This window comes from Neolamprologus brichardi, chromosome 17 (genome assembly GCF_056152115.1).
Source record: "Neolamprologus brichardi isolate AB-2024 chromosome 17, ASM5615211v1, whole genome shotgun sequence".
NCBI lineage: Eukaryota > Metazoa > Chordata > Actinopteri > Cichliformes > Cichlidae > Neolamprologus > Neolamprologus brichardi.
In genome coordinates this window covers 12831239-12851894 of record NC_142120.1, presented here as the reverse complement: position 1 = coordinate 12851894, position 20656 = coordinate 12831239, and the positions used below count along the sequence as shown (strand labels likewise).

The 20656-nt window shown below is 39.5% G+C and overlaps 1 protein-coding gene across 1 annotated transcript in view; it reads right to left on the bottom strand.

Annotated features, from left to right (window-relative positions):
• cacna2d1a (calcium voltage-gated channel auxiliary subunit alpha2delta 1a) overlaps positions 1 to 9710 on the bottom strand; it is a 107220-nt gene extending 97510 nt beyond the window's left edge. The window contains exon 1 of the mRNA XM_087830444.1: positions 9319 to 9710. Within this exon, the coding sequence (XP_087686570.1) occupies positions 9319 to 9398 (80 nt within the window). The 5' untranslated portion in view covers positions 9399 to 9710. The remainder of the gene's footprint in view (positions 1 to 9318) is intronic.
• Between the last annotated feature and the right edge of the window lie 10946 nt (positions 9711 to 20656).

Sequence of the window (20656 nt, the reverse complement as noted above, 5' to 3'; positions counted from 1 at the left end):
TTATTCCTGCCATCGAATGCATCGCAGGTACATGACTCCAACCACATGACTTTGCTCAGCCAATCGGACGGCATGTGGGTCATAGTAAGCCTGTCCCGGCTTCCTCCTGTCAGATGTGTGGAGGCAAGCCAGGTGACAGAGCTGTTGCAGGTTTGTATTGGCAAACACTTGCTTTTTCCGTTTTAATGCTTCTTTTAACACCCACTAACTTATGCAACTTAGATGCTGGTTACTGTGAGCCAGAGCCATAGTGTTGTTGTGCACTGAACAGAACGGAATTGGTGAGTTTGAACTTTTAATTGATTGTTTGTATTGCTACCAGCTGGCGCTAATTGGTTGCTGCCGGTCCAAACAATTTGATTTTGATTTGACTGGTATTTGTTGAATAAATAGTGCTGTGAAGCTATATAGTCTGTATATAGCAGTTGAAATGTTTCAGTTGAATCCTTATTGGTTAAATATACTGTTTGTTTATTTGTGTACACAGGAACAAGAATAACTTAATGTTTTTAGCTTAATTGGCTGACATTTTTTGTATTATTCTTGTGAATTCTTATTGGCCTTGTTTATTTAATGCAGGCCAGGTGAACCCTTTTCGGGTATGAAAAAGGATGGCGAGCCAATGAGCGGCTAGGAGCAGGACTCATTCCGCAATCGAAGCTTCCACTGGTTGGGTAGGAAGCTATCAAAGACGACGCTCTGTCCCCATTTTCTAAATATACTGATTTTCACACTCATACACACCATTCCCCCGTTTATGGACAATAGCGCTTGGACATCTCTCATGGACACTCAGATAAAACTCATGGACTTCAGTGTGGATCAGTGTTTTTGATGTCAACATGTGTTGTTTATGTGGAACTGTTTTCTATGGTGCTTGGTACAAGCCGGAAGAATTGGCTTAGTTGTTTTGTGCACCCTCACTGGGTTTTTGGTTAATAGAATAGCTGCAGCAGGAGTGATTATTTAAGTTTTCCTTTTCTTTTCTTGTTAATTTTCTTTGAGGTTCGGTTAAATACATGATACCTGCAAAAGCATTTTGTGTTGTGTGTGTTTATTAATTACTGCCCATCAGCTCCTGTAGCATTCCTAGATCTTCTGATTAATAATAATAACCATAATACTTCACTGATTGATAATGACCATAATACCTCACCCAATACCTAGCCTGTATTGAGTCATTGGCGCTTCATCAGTGTTACACATGCCAGCTGTGGCACGCGTGTCTAGGGTTGCCGACCCCTGGCATAGAGGATAGCACTGACCACAACAGAGATACAACAAGATAACATTAATTAGTAGGGATAGCAAAAACTTCTGTTTACGTTTGTTAGCCACTTGGCTATGATAATAAACAGTACACACTGATGTAGCTTACTGAATCTTTTGAACGGTGTTCAGCACAATATTAATTAGTCATTGGCAATTGTTGATTTGTCCTATTCTCATTGTATGACAAATTATAATGGCTGTTTGTTAGCTGTTTATCTCTCTTCATATATGTGTGTGTGTGTGTGTGTGTGTGTCTGTGTATTTTTATCTGGTTAAATTCAGTATGCTTCCGACAACAGTTTTTACAATAAAATATCTTAATGTACAATCCTTAATATGTTTTATGTGTGTGTGGGGTGGGGGTGGGGCGCCAGAGGGGTTGTTCCCCCAGGGCACCAAACAGACTAGGACCGCCACTGTTGATGCCACTTTATTTTCTTGCAGAGAAATAACTGAATCTTGTGGAAGAAGGAATAAATAGGTAGTTAAGAGCAATATCCATTCGTTTGCTTAACCGCTTATCTAACTTAGGGCTACCTGTCTAAAGAGCCATTATTGTGGTGTATTGAAGTGTTCTTATTTCTACATTTAGTTGTTTTAATTCTTTTTTCTCATCCATAAATCTACTGTGCTACAAAAAACAACCTTCCTCCCTTCACTCATCTATTTACAAGAAATGCAAGGTAATAAATTCAGACTGGGCCATTTGGTTATCTGAGCACTGCTCTGTTTGTCTCTGACAGCATGAGACTGCCACAGGGGAACTGGGGTCAGACTTTTTTCCCTACCCTTGCCCACGTTTGACCTAACACTCTGAAGCCCGACGAGCTGGGACTGACTCTCTGTCCTCTTAGCCAATAGTCCGCCTCCTCCCCACCCTCCATGTCAAACGCCGTGTATTTAACAGCTTCCATTGTATAACCTCTCCCTGCAGGTGTCTCAACACATTAAATCAGAGAAAGCAGAATTGTTGTGACACCTGAAAGTGTCTGTACTTGCTGCAGAGAAATTTCACCTACTGTTGAGATACCAGCACTGTGTAAAGAAAAACAGCAGTAACTCAATTAAGATTACGCTTCCTGTGTGCACTTTTTAAAAGGTTTGCCATCAGACATACTTGTGTCTAAAAAAAAAAAAAAAAAAAAAAAGACTTCTTTGGTGAATTTTCCAAGAGCACAAAACTACATCAACATTCTGAATGTACAACCAGTTTGAATCACTGTCAACTCGGACATACTTTCACTGTATGTCCGAGTCAAAGCCACCGTCACAATATACCAACTTGACTCACATTGTCACCTTGGTAAGCCTCTTGATTCATAAGACAGAGCACCAAACGTAAAGATGAACTGGACTGGTAGAAATTGATTCACATCTCTTGTATCGATATCACAATGGTTTCTTTTATTATTGTTCATTTTTGGCCACAGTAAGCATGTAGTGGAAATCTAATTTCATGACATTATGTACAATCTTTCATCCCGTAGTCTTTGAAAACAAAGCTATAACAAAAGTTTTTATTCTTTTGAACTATTTCAGTGCATTTAATCTTCCTCTTACTCATCCTCACCCCTCCAGCTGTCTTTCCCCGTGCGACATGTCATTTTGAACTCTGCTCAGATGACTAAACCTCCACATCTCTGTCACCTTCACACTTTCTGAGCAAACTCCCTACCCAGCCATCCATACATCAGACCCTACCCTTCAGCCTCACTACACATACAGACTATCTTGGATGGACGATGTGTATAAATAGAGATTTGAAAGCCCCCTCTAGCCACAATGTCCAATTAACGTCATTCTAAACGCCTACACAAGCAGACTAGTGTTAGTGCTACACTGAGTACTAGTCTTCCCTGACGGCTACACACAGTGCCAGTGTTGGTGTCTGAGGACCGCTGCTCTTATGTCTCAATCCAGCTCCATTAAGGGGCTCGAGAGGCACCATCACAAGCCATCATGGGCCTCGCTCAAAATATAACACATCAGATGGGCTTGCAGTGTGTTTTATCCACTTAAAGCTACTAGTGCGTCATTATAATAAGATGACTTACTGAGTCGTTAACCAGAGCTCTAAATATTTATAGGAAACACTTAATGAACTCTCACAAAATTAATATTCTCCATAAGGCAGTGATACTTTTTCTTTCTGTCAAATTGTTTAATTAAATGATTATGTTGTTCATGATCATGTTGCTTTTTTGTGCTGTGTATCAAGCTTGATGACACATTTCTGGCTCATGCAAATACAGACAGAACAGGCAAGAGAAGCCACAGGGTATGATGTTCAACTTTCAGTCACAAACAGCCTCTCTCTTCAAACATCTGCCGCTTTCATGTCACACTGCTCTTCTGTATCTTTGCCGCTATATTACTTGACTGACTAACTTTTGATAGCTTCCCTGAAATATCCTAAATTTCTGCCTTGAACTGTAGTGCCCTTGCTTTCTGTTTCAACATACATATGTGCTTCCTGTACCAAAGAGGGCTGCTATCCCAACAGCTGTTAACTATTTTCAGGGTTTCCCAGGCAACGGTGCAATGGAAAATTCTTGGGATTTTTCATGTGAGCTTTTTTTCCTCCCCACATTTCTTCTTCACGGAAGTTGGAAGTGTTAATGTACCATATGTGTATGTATGTGTGTCTTTTTCCTTACAAATCCAAGTCAGACCTTAAGGAAAACTCACGCAGAAGAACGCTCAAAACTTCCGCCGAGGAGAGGGCGATTTATGGGAAGCCCCCTGCCACTCTACGCCTCTCTATCTTTACCTATACAGCTGTGTCAGGACACTTAACACCCCCGTCCCCAAAGACAGAGGTCCTGGATAAATATAGTCAGAGCTCAGACTGGGAAAAAGGAAAATGAGTGAGTAGATGAGAAGAAAAAACACAAATGAGTGAGAAATTAAAGGGTGAGGTGTAAAAAAAAAAAGCAAAAGAAATGTGAAAGAGTCAAAGAAAATAAAGTGAACGTTATTCGCGGTCAAAGATTTTGCACTGTTGCATGTTTATGTGTAACAGATATTACCCCGTCAGCTGCCTGATTCTGAGCGTGCCTCCTGAAATATACCTGCTAGCACTAACTCCCTTACAGCCAAGACGAAATCACAGCCAAGGAAACCCTAGACGGCCCCGAGCAGATCATTTCCATCTGCTGCTCATTACATTCGATTCATCCTTTTCAAATCTCTCCCGTATTATCAGTGTCATAATCCAAGTTAGATTTGACACTGGAATGAAATTTGAAGGGAAATCTAATTTAATGAATGCATTTGTCTTTGTTTTGTTTTTTTCATTAGATGAGACATTCTTAATTGCCCAGTCTTTGCCAAAGCAAGAAAAAAGAAAGGCTCTACGGCTCTGTGACTCAATCAGCAAACAAAGCCCACAGCCTTTTGACTAAAATAAAGCAGAATTTATAAAACTAAAAATCATAAAGTAATAATGTTTTGGACACAGGGGCTATGGCTAGCATGATTCTCCAGGGTTACAAGTTTTTTGAGCCTGCTCTTCAGCTCAGTGATGATGTAATGGAAATTTAAATGTAAAAGTATTAACACGTTTTCTTTGCTGCAAGGCAAAAACTCAACTAATTGTATTATTAGAGCAGATTAAAGCCATGATTACTGTCTTTATCAGCATATTAGTCTGGCAGTGAACTAAGGTGCATACGTCTGGCGTCTTCTAGAAACCGAGCCATCATTACAGGCCACTGTTGGTGCCAGCCTACTGGGATGATTGAGTGTCGAGTCAAACCTCAAGGAAACTATGCCTGATTAATAAAGGGGGGAAAACTTATAAAGATCCTGTTCTTGATGACTTTTCTCTTCTCATTAGTTAGACGACAGAGATTAGTTAGACGTTAGAGAACATTTACATGTTAGCCTTCTTGTTAAGACTTAGTTGAGAAGTCTTTTATCTCTTTTGTAAGCAACTGGACATAAAGCCTAAAAACTAGTAAAGGATAATCATAGCCTAACAAATTCAAACTAACAGCACTTTTAAAGAACTGACTAATATTTCAGATCCTATTAAATCTTATATATACATCCCACATCTGCTCATGTTAGAAGGCATCGTCTCCCTTACCACAGCTAATTTATGAACATGTTATTTGATTAGTCTGTAGGCAGAAGGAGTACTGACTGTGTTAATTTGTGATTTAAATAGTAGTTTTGCGATTGTTACTGGTCAGACTGTGAGGTTTTCAGAGAAACAGACAAAACATGAAGTTACTGAGGCTAGATTATAAGTTAGTTGCAGGCCACAGTATAAAGTGCTAAGGGTCTAATTTTATCTGCAATAACGATGTTCACCTACAAATACTTATCAATACACTTGTCGCCTGTTGATATACCAGAATAAGGGCGTAACAGTTCAAGTTTTTACACAGAAGATGAAATTAATAATAATTGAGTGTTTAATTTCCAAGTAATTAAGTGTAAAAACAAACAAAATTTCCCCAGCTTACACTGCAAATACATTGTAACTTAATGGATGTAGGCATTATTATTAAAGTCTTTTTCTGCAACTTTGATTTTAGCATTTCGGCCATTGTTGTCTTAAATAAACCAGATTTGAACAGGAGGGTTGAGTACTAAGTTATCAGCTAACACCATAAAACTAGGCTGGCATGGTGCAACCATAAACAAACAGCATGTGTCCAATGCACAGACACTTGCTAATGCAGTACACAGTAATAAATAATACACAAATCATCAAAATCTGAGCACAGATTTTCCTTTTTCTTTTTTTTGTACAGGCTGTTAGTGCCAGACTGTATACACAAGATGGACATAGCCATTGGTTTGGCTGCATTTACAAACAGTATGTGTGTAAGAAAGAGAGAGACAGATTTCAGCTAATTAGTGCTAAGGAACAGGCTAAAGAAGAAATGCTAAAATGTTGGTCCCAAAAACGAAACAAAATTAAACAAAACACACAGTTGTGTTAAAAATGCTCAGTTGAAACGGTTGAAAGGTGTGGTTCGTTGGCTTAAATCACTGGAAGTGACGCCTCTAGTGGCTACAGAAGCGCCTTTGTTGGCATCCATCTGCCACTGAAAGCAATGACCATAATAAGCAGTATAAGATTTCATTGCTTTATTGTGAATTAGACAGACACCAAGGCACTTTTTGTACCAGCAAAGACAAAGATATGTTTGTTCCTAGGAACTTTGATGGTCCTATGCTGGCTTGAAAAAAAACCCTACAAATCCCCAAACCTAAAAACAAAAATTGTATCTTTACAATTTGTTTTCAATATGAACTGGTAATAAATGTTGAACTAGTCCTTTAAGTTCACAGAGGGCTCAATGTGAAGCTTGCTTTCACTTTAAGTGTGGTTTTATATACTTATATATATGTACATGATTTATATCTTGCTGCTTTCTTTTGATATCAAGCATCCCCTCACATTATGCCAACTAATTGCCAGAGATGAGGCCACAAACACAAGATGCATGGCGCTTTAGCTGGTTGAGCATGAAATCTAGTTAGCTTTAAAAAAAAAAAAAAGCAAGTGAGAGTGGGAGAAACAGAGCAGAGGGTGACAGAAAGTGTGGAAATTAGTAGGATGAAGATAAAACAAGCTATATGTGTCAGTGACCAGGGTGAAAGCCAGGAACAAGCATATGATCAAGCTTTATATCAGAAGGGAACGTTAGCACAATGAAATGGCACATAGCAGCAAAACATTTAGACATTTTCTGTGTATTTGGCTGCAAGTGTGGTAACAGTCAGCTGCACGTTGGCAGGATTTATGTAGCAAAATGTCCATATATTATATATGTTTGTAGTCAATAAGGCCAAGTAGTCTGGATTTTCATCTTGTCTCCTTTTCTCTTTATCTCCATCATGTCTTTTTATCTTTCCTGATCTAACAGTGTGTTTGAATGGTGCAGAGATCTCTGGGGCACAGTCTATGACATCAGACTTTGCATTTCAGATTTGATGATGTTAATCATCTGCCTTTTGGCAACAAAACAAGCCGAGAGGGGAGAGCTAAAGAGACACATAGGGAGAAGACGGACAGAGGAAGAACGAGACGGAAACAGAGCGATGAGAAACAGAGTGAGAAGGCGTGCAGGGGGGGCTGAGAGGAGGAGAGGGGACATGAAGATCTGAGAACAGACAGATGCTGGCATGTGAGGTTAGAGATGGAGCCCAGAGATACAGTCACACTTCGAGTCCATGAGATAGGGAGGGGAACGGAGGAGAAGGAAGGAGTGAAGGAAGCAAGGAATAAAGGGGAAAAAAGACAGTAACACAGAAAGAAATAATAGTATAGAAAGTGTATGTAAATGTTTGGCTGTAGTCATAAACACTGAGCTACTTAAGAACCACGTTTCTGAATTTCTTTAAGGGAAACGGGCTGGGTCGGTCTCTCCATCGTTGCCCTTCTACTTTCTCTGTTTTGCTCTGTGGCTTTCACCTTGAGGAGTCGACGTGAAGCTTGTCACTCAAAATCACTGTCACTACAACAGTATACAAACACTGGCTGAAATTGCTCACAGTGAAACAGAAAGAATTAAAAGAAGCTGTGCACCGACTGATGTGTTTTGGGTTTTTTTTATTACTGGTGGCTAGGAATATGTTTTTAAGAAGGCGCATTACAACTGTGGGTTTACAGTTTGACTCTGGCGTGCTTTCTTCTGAAATAAATACTCATATTTGCAAAATAAAAGAGTGAACATGCACCAGCGAGTGAACGTCCACACCAACATGAATATCATGTACACAACCCACAGATCAATCCACTTAGAGGCCGTGAAATATTGGGAGTAGGCTGGCCACTCTGCGAGTCTGACATCACCATATTCAGCCATTAGGCTAAGTGCCATCATCTCTCTAGGACTGAACTTGGGCTGCATTTAAAACCAAAACATGTAGTCCTGGCTCCTTTAGAACCATCTGGAATATCTTAAACCTGTTGATTAAGTGTGAGGTTCAGCATGTCAGCCGAACAGGCTTGCACTCCTACACTTTTGCTTAATTTGGGCTGCGGACAGATCATCTGTTACATCTATTAATGCTGCAGTACAAATATGGAAGGTCAAATTTAGACAGAGCCAGAGATAGCTTGACTGTGCAAGCGATATCTCCACTTGATGGCATGGGTTTGTAAACCGAGTTAACGTCTTGCAGGGCAAACAGAGAGTTTTCCACACTGAGCTGAAGTACTGGTCTGCATGCTGGAAATCTCAAGAAACGAAACTTTTAAGGAAGGTTTGAGACAACTTTATCACCAATTGCCTAATCAACGCAAGGTGATATTGAAATGTGTCCAGCAAAATAGGGAACTGTAACATTTTATTTGGAAAACCAATCATCATTTGTATTATCTACTAATCAAGTAACCGTCATGATGAATACATTTACCATTATTCATCAATATTATCAGCAGAAGACAAAAATATCAATATTCTGAATAAATAATGGATTAACTGTGTCATTTGACCTGTCAATAACCAACTGCTGTCAAAAAGGACAAACTGAGGAGTATGCTTTCTATATGCTTTCCTATTTACAGTTCAAACTTTATGCACTGTAAACAAATGTGATTCATTACAGCAATCTACACATATAGCCAAATGTCAGAACTATCTGTGGACATGGTTAAGAGAAAGTTCAGACCTTAGTCTCCCTTCTTGGGATGATTCATGTGACAGCCCGCAATATGTCACACTGCTGCAGGCTGGCAATAAATGGGAAGCAGCTTTTAATATCATATTTCACAAAGTTAAAGTAACGGACAAAGCCCATGTACAATCCTCATCATCAGTTGGCAAGAAGAAGGACTGTTCTGCTTCCGAGAGAATTTCCCACAAAGTGCGCGTTCACAAACTTAATGTAAGCTTTAGACATGTTTAGCACCACATTTCTCTTTAAGTGATTACCAGGCTGCTTTGTATCTACCGTATAAGCAAGCTAACATGCCATAAAATGATACAGGTTCAGAAAAAAGAGCCACGTAAAAATTTCTATGATACAACACCGTATTACTTTAAAAAGCCAACAGGCTGTTTTCAGCTGTACAGTACTCACATCTGCGATGTTGGGAATTGCCCGCTCGACTCAGACGAAACAGTCGCCAAGAGTAGGAATAGACAAAGTGAGTAATCCATATCTTTGTTAATTTCCCTAAAGCAGGATTCAGCAGATGAACAAAAAAAAAAAAATGGAGAAAAAAGAAGAAGAATTGCCCACAAATCCAAAGCGCCGCTCGTACTTCTCAAACCAAACGCCTCACACCGCCATCGGTGCGCGTTTGGAAACAAATCTCATCCGATAGCTATGTTCTCCCCACCGATGGAGTTGAAGGAGTGTGTTCTTTTTTTGGAGGGGGGGTGTAGCGTGTGTATCTGTGTGTGTGTGAGAGAGAGACACTCTTAAGTGAGTGTTTCAAACTGGGATAGGCTGTTAGAGCAAATCTCAAGCGTGTGTCCAAAAGATTTATAAAATAAAATAAAAAAAACACAGGAGAAAAGGGGAGGGCGCATTTACAGTAGAGCTCCAGCTCTGCCGACACAGCGGTGTCACTCCGCACACTGCAAAAAACATCGTGGGTTCGCGGGGATGAACACGTGGGGTGGAAGTGTGTTTGAGTGATTGTGATGATTTCACCCAAGTTCTGCGTGGCTCGGAAAAAAAACCTCGCAGTTTATTTCGAAAGTCTTTTAGAAATCTTTACACAAATGGGAAAAGTCAATCTATGCGTAGACATGTACACGTGACCTAATTTAAGATTTTAGGCAACTTAAAAAAAATTAGAATACACAACCCTTAATGGCACTTTTTCACCATGTTTTTTTGCAGTGTGTGTGGTCTCTTATGTTTGTGTTGCTGAGGCGTAAATGGGTTTCCGGGCGCCCTTCACGTCACCCAGCAACAGTTATTTACGGCACACTGGCCTTATCAAACATGGGAGATTCTAACAACACTGCAGCCCGTGTCTTTAGATTTAAGTTTTCCTCTGATAACCTTAAAAGCCTCGAGCTATGACCTCGAGCTGATCATCATCATAAGTCACACACTCCACTGACTGTGCGTCTATATTATCCTTCCTACAATGATCTTCTTCCTCACAGAGCTGACTTTTGAATGTTTTTTCATGTGCATTCTTGTAAACAACAAAGTCAGGTGACTTCCAGGGCAACTTTGCTCTTGTCTGGTCACATGCGTTGCTTAAAGCATTTCAGGCCGACAACCCAGTTGTAGTCCATGTCAGATTCAGTCAAGCATCTCAAAAAATAAATAAAATAATACACTCTTCCCATCCAATAAAAGCTCTCCGTTTTATTATGTGTATCACGATGAACCTTCATTTAATTTTCAATAGCGCAGCGCCTCTTTTTTATGCAGAAATGTGATAATAAATTCCACTCGCTCCAAGGGCTGTGGCAAACTTAATATGGAGTGACATTTCCCTTTGCTGGGACAATCAGCAAGGTAAATACCAGAAGCATATACTGTATTTTCTAACGGGTTTGTCTTCAAAGCCCCTTGTCAGATGCAAAACTAATCTTGCTTCAAGCTCCTCCATTATTACAACCCCCACCCAAAGATAATTATTTTCTTCTTTTGGCTTGAATTTTTTGTCTGCTTGTTTTTGTGTGTATGGATGTCTGTCTGCATGCAGATGAGCTGTGTGGGTCACAATAGACAAACAAGGCAAAGTGTTGACCACCTGCTACGTGAATCCCACAAATAGATATGCTGTGCAAATAGCTGTCTATGCCCCCCCCTCTCAGGTTTCACTATAGCTCATATAAAAGCTGTTCCTTTGGGACCTCTTGCCTGGCATGGCTCTGAGGTGGGGGATTGAAGTGTATTTACCGAGCAATGGCGAAGAGGAGGGGCCGGTTTGGAAAGAGTGTTGACCATATGGAGAGAGGAACGCTGGTTTAAAGGTTTAAGGGCTAACATACTATACACTATTAAAAAAAACCCAAAGAAATGAACTATATGTGGTAATTATCCGTTAAGAACGTCCACAGGTTGACTTTTAAATTAATTCTGAAGTGGAAAACAATGTACAATGTGTTCCCATAAAAAAAAACATAACAATCCCTCATGCTGCTCGTGTTTTTGAAACAGGCCAGCAAATGCAACACTCTCTTAAATAGGATTATATGGGTTTTTCACAAAGATTAGTTTTGGCTTACAAAAGCTTCTCAAAAACAGCAAATTCAGTATGACTAAATACATCCAATTTCCATAAAATCTCTGACTCAATGTTGTTTCATGCTATAATCAGTATTTTTAAGCCAACACTGGATCAAATGACTCTGTGTGATTTAAAGGGAGACACCTAAGTGACAAACTAAACTTCCTTCCTAGCATATTTTGGCTTATTGTTTTGCTTTGACTATAGCTTTTCTCCCTTTTTTCATTGCTCCATGTTCATACACAAAGTCTTGATAATTTATGTGCACTACCTGCCCTACCCCAAAAGTTAGTGCACAGGCAAAGCAGATATTTTCCCCCCATAGAGAATAAGAAAGCTGCAAAGAGAATGAATAATATGGCCATCAATATGACACGAATGCTAATCTGCTGAGGCCTCCACTGCAAAGCAGGATCTGAGGTTAGTCGGGTAACTTTGCCATGTTTACCCCAGTGGTTCAGTTCTTTGCGGGGCACCATGCAAGTCATGCAAGTCTTCTTGTGTGAAATATGCAGCTGTTTGCAATAGGTCACCTGGTTACAACACTACTGTTTCTGTTCTAATGGTAGATTCAGAAAGCCGGTGTTTTCTGGGAGACTTGATAACTGCCATCAGCTGTTTAGGTTTAACAAAGCAAGCTAACAAAAACCCAGCTGCTTGACTATCTATTTCCTTAAATTAAGGCTTCAGTATTTTGGAGCAATATACTTATTTATTTTATTTTTTTTAATGCCATTTCAAAGCCAATCCTAATGCACCCCGATGGCAGCACACTTAAGTCAGCATATTCAGCAGATGGGAAATTGTAGGACAAAACTAAATAGGTTAAAAAGACAATACTATGAACACAGATAGAAAAAATGTTCTTCATTTGGCATTTAAGACTGTACCCTGTGTAAAGGTTGTGTTGATTTCAGTCATGCGATTCACTGCACTTTTGCTTTAACCTGTTGGCCACTAAAGTACAATTTGCTTCAGGTCATGTTTCCAGAAAAGAGCAGGAGGTAAAAATCAGCGCAAGTGTGTGTGTGTGTAACAGTGAGACAGGTGTGTGTCTGTTTCTGAGTGATTTAGAAATGTGTATATGCGTCTGGCGGGCAGCAGGTGTGGCCTCTGTCATCAGCTCGCAACCCCACCCACCTGTCCAGGGAATAGCCCCCCCCCCCGGCCGTCGCCTAGCAATGCATTTGTCGTCAACTAAGCCACAAGGCTGTTTTTTCTCATCCACTGAGGTCACGCCTAACATGTCCTTGTAGAAATGAAGCTGCAGAGACAATGACATTTACAATCCCAATTCCAAAAAAGTGTGTAAAGAAAAAACACAATGATTTGTAAATCTTATAAACTCCTATTTTATCCACAATAAAAGATAGAAAACATATTTAAATATTTAAACAGAGAAAATGTATCACTTTTAAAGACTATTAGTTAATTTTAAATTTGATGGCAGTTTTATTGTCATAATTTTTGTTTCATGATGCACTAAATACAAACACAGCTGTTTTGGAATTGAGGTTGTAATTCACAAGTGTGTGTCGTCAATTTTATTCAGATCATCATTTAAAATGTAAGTTTAGTTTCCTGTCAGAAGGATAAAACCAGGAATTAAACTAGGCCTGATTGATTCAGGATGGCACTCTGGCAACTTTAGTTAATGAGGTTAATGTATATTATTATTACATTTGTTTTTTTTTGTTTTGTTTTTTTTAACTGGCCTGGCACTCCTTCCAGCCCCTGCATGCTACTACATCTAACATCTTCAGCGCGTCCTCTTTCCCTCCCATCCCTGTGATGCGTTCATGCTGCAGATGTAAAGTTGTGGTTGCAATGCTTCAGCGTCTCACTAGTTACAGAAGAGGAGCTATCATAAACAGAGTAACATGTTTTTTTTGTTGTTTTTTTATTGCTACATGATTCCAAATGCAACTTTTCAAACAGCTCAACAAATTTCACCAAACACACAAACTGTTTCTGTGAAGTCTGTCACAAAACATGCCTGTGAGCTAAATGTACAGCTGGTGTATTTCACTAGTAGGGAAGATCAGAGATTATTTTCAAAGGTCAGCAAATTAGATTTAAAATTTAAATCTTATATTTAATATCCTTGTTTATTTTGGAGTTTTAGATCTATACACAATGTTTAGCCTAATTATGCATTTGTAATAGGTGTGCTGACCCAGGGTGATATCTAAAATCTGCAGGACACTGGCCCTCGCGGTAGTTTAGTGCAGGCTACACCGGTTAGTTTGAATTATTCTGTCAAAGTTTACAGGGATGTTTGATTGAGGACTAGTTACATCTATGGTACTGTTACCAGGTTACAACTGAAGTACCAGACATAAATTTATATTTAGGGTAGGCTGATTAGATTCACTCACTGGGTTGTGCCTTTCATACTTAATAGTGTGTAGGGATTGGAAATCAGCCATTTAAGCTTGCACATGTCCTGATTCGTGTTTTGAGGTGAGAGACAAATGACTGCAGGTCCATTGTGCGTCAAAACAATGATTTTATTAAACACACGCGCGTGTGGAAGATGAGCTCCGTCACACAATCAGCGTCGATCTTCCCAGAACAATAAACGAGCAGTTGTATTTATAACATCAGGGTATCAGGAAATATAATGCCCCTTGTGCGTCCAACCAGATAGATAACCTGCATCAGTTCCAGTAATCCTCAACATTGGACACATTCAAAAAAGAACAGTTCCTCCCTCTGTTCCTCCGCCACCGCCAGATGCTTCCTGTTATTTCACTTACTGCACTTCAGAACAGAGCATGAACATGCTGTTTACAAGCAAAACAAGTCTATATACTGTGTATGTGTGTACGGGCAGCCTATGTGTGTCTTGACCTCCGTGCATGACCTCACTCGACAAACAAAGACATTTTAGAAGTATACTTCCTGACTTATTCTGAGTCATTTGTTACCAGGCAAACTCCAATGTAGCAGGCTGCTGAACACACGCAGGCCTCTATTCTGTTTCTATATAATATGTGGTGTATTGTAAGCATGTATGCAATCCTTTCATAACTCTAGGTCATTTTATTCAATAGATCGGCCGGACATCGCGCCGCCCAAAGCTTCCAACCATTAATTAACTGACCGAGCTTCAACTCTTTAATAAGCACAAAAATGCAATGTGTATAACATGATTACAGTTGCACCTGCAATGAAAGATTATTATGCGATTATGCTAACACCTGAAATACAGACTTTAATGTAACATCAACAGCTTCATTAAATGCTCTGATGAAATGATAATGATAAATGATAAGTAATGCAACATAACATCAGCTTATATGATGTTTAAATCAGTTGGGTAAACCTACAAAGAGCAATGGGACTCTGTGTAGCAGCACAGGTCAGCTGTTCACAGTGACTTATTATTATGTGACTTATTTCTAAGTAATTATTTTCCCCACCTTGCACATTTACACCGGAACTTGGGGTTTCCCCATCGGCGACATCCCACTGTAAGCCCTAGATATAACCACATTATTTTTAGTGTAATCAACCAGCTCTTATACACAATTTCTTAATATAACAGCACAAAGGAGGAAGATCTATTAAGCAATAAGGTTTAATTACTAAATGTATAATCTCATTAAAACACATTTGCAGGGCAAAATGCTTTGCATCATATTCAAATAACAAAAATGTACCTATGGCTATTTTTCACATCAAATAACCACTTCAAGTCAAACAAACACTCTGTGTTCTTTTCCCTACTTCCTGCATTTCTGATCATCGGCAGTTACTTTTTTGCCGGTACTTCCATGATGCTGACGTCACCGAAAAATGCAGGTTGTAAGCATATGGAGAACATTCGGAGCCACGCAACATGATAAAATATCATGAGGCATCTGTCACATCTGGCTTTCATCTCAAAAGTTTAAATGTCACTGTCATATCCTGTCACATTTGTCAGTATTCTGCAAGACAAACAAATTGATACATACTGCTGAATCTTCCCCAAAGAGCAAAATTCAGCATTCATGCACCCACTCTGCCTGCCCCCACAGGATGCCAAACGCAGTTCATTTAATAACTCGTCTGTGGTACTGATAAATGATTTCCAACTTTAATCACATCTCTCCCCACACACCATCTTTCTGGGAAAGATTAAGGGCCATGTGTTTTATCTCAGCATGAGCTAACAAGGATGTAGTCTTCACTGTCAGTTCCAGCTTCTAGGGAGGAAAATGATGGAGTACAAGAAAAGAAATGAAGTCTTTTGATTCAGATTCAGGTCATTTTATTAATCCAAAAAAGGGCAATTTGTTTGCAGCTTACCCACACAGTCCTGAATTCAGGTGAAAAAACATTGAAAGGACGGTTAATAATGTTTTTGTTTTCCTTCTTTATAACCTGATTTTCCAGAGTGAATAACAATCTCTCTGACTGACCCTGATTTTGGAGCAGGTGTTAATGTTGCTGAGGGAGTTTTTATGTTCAATAGATAAAACACTAAACCAGCAGACCAAGATGAAATATTAAAATACTTTCAATAAAATGAACAATAGAAATGACATAAAATCTCCTTAACATTTAAAAAAAAGTTCAGTTCCTTAACAAATAAATGCTCTGTTGACCCCGTTTTACATCAGACTCCGTGTTCAACCATCAACTCGAGTTGGTGGTTGTTGATGGTTGTTGACAGATTCAACCTTTTGGGATTTACTTACCCGGATGATTGAGCATGCATTAAGAGTGTGTTGACAATTTTTATCTAAGCTTACTTCGACAGTCTTTTTTTTTCCTTTTGAAAATACGCTTATTTGCTTTCTTGGCAAGATTTGTCACTTCGGTCTCTCAACCTACAGTCAGCACACACATATTCAGATAATCATGCCTCAGAACAGGAGGAAATTACTGAGCTTAAGCTGTGCTTATAGGTGGATATTTTCTAGCATTTTCTAACACATCCGTGTACATATGTGCATTTTTTTCCAACTGATATTAAATTGGTGCGTTTCCACGACCCAGTGGAGTCACACTTTGGTTAACGAAGGGTCTCTCATTCAGGTGGGTGCTGAAAAGCAACAAGATTAACTAGCTCGCTCACTGGAAAATGGACCTATTTCATTCAATTTCTTCCAGGCACTTACAAGAAGTTTCCTGAAACGCTCATACTTGTCTTGCTTCTTTTGCCTTTTCTTGTTTACTGTTACCTGCATTCATAACAGAAAGCAAATTGGACCCCTGCAGAATTTACATGTTCTTAGTTAGTTTCCATTCATGGTTTTATGCAGCACAGTCTGGGGCACTATTGCATTTACAACTAATCCTGATGGAGAAAATCATACTCCATTAGCCACAACAAATAAGGTTTGTTGTGCAGTAAATATACCACGAGTATAAACAAATATATAGATATCTTTCAGTCGAATCAGGTTTTCTTGGTTGAGGACAAAGAGGCCTACTACACCTGCATGGCCTATTGTTACTTAAATACCTCCCACTAATACACCCATTATTCTTCAGTACTGTTAATTCTAATATGCACTAAAAACTCCCACACACTGCATATGCTTCACCCTCCACACTGAAACCTCTTGATTCTGTTCATCACACTGCGCTGTGTTTATCATAGCTGAAAGATTTTCTTACTCACACAGTATCTCATATGAATAAGTCGGACAGTCTGCCTTTAAAAAATAGAATACAGACTTCTTACAACGTCCAATCACAGGACTTTTAAACATTAGCTCTACCACTTAACCAATCTCAAAAAAAGAGTTCAAATTCTGAAATGACAAGTAGAATGATAAAATAGAACGGGACCATATCCTTTGTTTCCATTAAACATATAATAAGCATTAGGAAAATGTGAAGCCTTTGTGCTGTGCCAGGGGAATAACTCCAGCTGTACAATAGGTCATTGGTCAAAAACAGTGAACAAGAGAATTATTCTAGCCTTGAAAGGCCTTGGATGTGTGGGTTTTCCCTCATGGAATACCACAGAAACATGAGGAGAACATGCAAACTTCACACAGAAACACACAGAAAGGCCCTGGGTTCTTGCTGTGAGGAAAGAGTGATAATATTTTGCACAATGTCAGTCCTAGGGAACCAAAACATCAACAGCTATAGAGGGAATGCTGGCTACGTAAGTGAGGGTCAGTGCACACAGCGCAGGCTTAGCTTCAGATGAGCTAGCTGTTGCATGGCTGCTTGCCACGATCCTTGGATTTTATACCCAAGCTTTTGGGTTTTTTATGTTTGAAATTCATTCAAACATTTTTGGTTATCTTTGAGTTTGGGTTCTGTGTTCCTTGGATTAATTAGCTAATTCCCTTTTGTGTTCTCATTCTGTTCCTCCAGTCTTGCTCTATATTTGTGTATTTATAGCAACTGGTACCTCTGCTATTTAGGTCTGATATGCACTAGTCTATGAGAAGTTACTGTACAGCAGCATGAAATTTCCCAAAACAATAACAAGTCTCCTTAATCATTTGATTCAGGTGTGTTAACTCAGGGTGCGATCTAAAACCTGCAGGACACCGGCACTCGAGGCCTGGAGTTGCCTACCCCTGCTCTACAGCGATGCTATTTGTTGTTAGCATACAGTATATGCAAGTGTCTGATTTTCTCCTGAGACGTCACATCATTTATTTATGATTGATTCAAACTTATTGATATTTATATAATCTTAAAGATTGTGTTTGCAAATTCCTTGGATATCCTCTTCTTTGCGAGACACAGCGTTTGTAGGTCACCCCATAAAAAACAACACTGGTTTTCTTGCACCACAGTCTTGTCTCGGTTGATGGCCGGAGTGGTTACACCTTGTTGACTCAGTGAAAGAGAAGTGACGGAGAGTGTGTGTGATATGATGTCTCATTTGGGACAGGGGCAGCCTCGGTCCCCTCTGTGCACTGACTGATCACATTACTATTAGTGAAAACTATTCTGTCAGTAAGAGAAGTCATGGCCCAGCAAAGGATGGCCTTAGGGTGAAACTGGGCATCCAGTGATGGGAAGCTGTCTTCAGGGGGGATCTGAGGTGATGAGATATGAAGGGTCTTAGCTGTCCTGTTCTCTTTTTTAACTCACAAAATCTTGAATCCTTTCTAAAAAAATTACATTTTCCTACTCAAATTCTCAAAAGATTTTTTGTTGACAAGACTCGTGTGACCACATGCATGTAGAGCAGTAAACTGTCACATATGTAACAGGTGACTCTGATTAATGTCTTATCCTAATAGTTATGTTAACATGTGTTTTCTGCATCATATACAACCGCTGCAGCTAAAGCTCATGATCTACAACATCATCTTTTGACACTTGCCAGCAAAGATCCCTTTCTCAATTCACATTCATGTGTCCAAATGCTGGCGTCTCCTCTTATCAAAACACTACCATCAGTCACTGGTTAGAGACAGCACATCCGTGCCTGTGTATCATCTGGACATCTGGACTTTACCAGATGTGAATTTCAGAGCAAGAGAACAAATTTAGGAACAAGGTTATGGAAATTCAATCACAATCCAGATGCTTTCTTTTACACTATTCTGCAGTGGTAACTAAGATCATTTACTCAATCAATGCAAAAATTAAAGGTAGATACTTGTATTTTACTTGAGTATTCCAATTAAGGCACCCTTATCCCCCACTGTGTTACAAGGGTAGTTTATCCCACCAGCAAAAGTCTTAAAGAAGCAGTGCTTCCAAGTGATATCTCAAGTGAAAGTTTGCAGCACCTCTTTGGAGATCAAGGCATATTTGATGGATGTGTAACCTCTGTCTAACCTTGCATAAGCTGATGCATCCGACGACATTGCCTGATCCCGCCTCATCAGATCTCTGTTGTTTTCATCAAAGTTACCGCTCTGTGAATCACAGATGCAGGACAACAGCACAATGTTTCCAAGCCACCATCTGATTCCGGCCACATCTTTGAAGACAAAAGAGGGGAACAAACACATCTTTAGAAGCGAAGGATGTAAGGGATCTATCAGAATCAGAGAGGGGGGAAAACAAAGGGGGACTCACTGAGAAGCGGTATGAAGAGGGGGAATATGAAAGAGATCACAGGGAACATGAAACAAACAGGGGAGACATAAAGGGAATAAAGTACACACCAGAGAAGAACCTGGCAGAGAGAGCCTGGCATAATTTGATCAAGTTGTGGAAATTTTCAGCCAGAAGCACATCATAACTTAATCAAACCATATAATCTAAGGTCCTCTATCTTTCTCTCATGAACACTTCTGGAAAGAACTTATACAGAGAGCTGCAGCATTACAGACTATACAAATTGTAGACATAAAGCATATTTTTGCTTTATGAAGCTTCTTAACTTAGCTTGAGACAGGAATTTATTTGTGGGATATTATTTGACAGAACCAGGCTTCTTTCTAAATTTATTATTGTGTAAATTTAAGCTAAGCTACAGCTAGCAGTTGGCTAGCTTAGCTTAGCACATAAAGGTAAAATTGGAGAAACCTCTGGCTGAAGGTGAACTTCTTCTACAAATATGCAGAGTTTAAATAGCGGACAATACTTCATGTAAACATGAAGTATGTTACATGAAGTATGTCAAACATGAAGTATGTCAAGCTTACTGGGTACGCTTTTGTTCTAGCATGCAGTAGCTAAGAGCTTAGTATCCTGCTATACTTAAAGTTTTTTCTCCAAAAGATCAATTTGAGGCTCATTAGTGCTCACTTTGCCCCATTCAGCGATATCTGGTGTAGTGTTTGCAACAGGTGTTCTCAGAAAGATTACAATCGTACCAGATCACCAGCGATGATCAAGGTTCCCCACATTAGTCATCTTTTTGCTTTATGTACCTGATTAGCATCATCTGCTTTTTTATATATATAATTAATTCTTTTTTTAGGGCGCAAATTAACACTAAGGTGCTTCACAGCAGTAACTTTGGCTTGGTTTCATCAACACCAAATGCCCGATCAATTCTCTATCACTGTACACCAATAAGCCAAGAGAAATACACATCTCTTAGAACTGCAATTCAGCCGTTAGAAAAGCTAACTTGCGCATTAAATAGTACTTGTGTAGACTGAAGAAAGGATTTTTGTTTTCTGTTAACCATATAGTTACTGTGCATTTTGCATGTTCTTTGCCTTTCAGCTGCTCCCTTTAGGCGTCACCACAGTGGGTTGTCTGTCTCCATCTGACCCTGCATCTATCTACCTGGCACCTTCAACTTCAACCATTTGTCCAGTATATCTACTATCCATTCTCTGC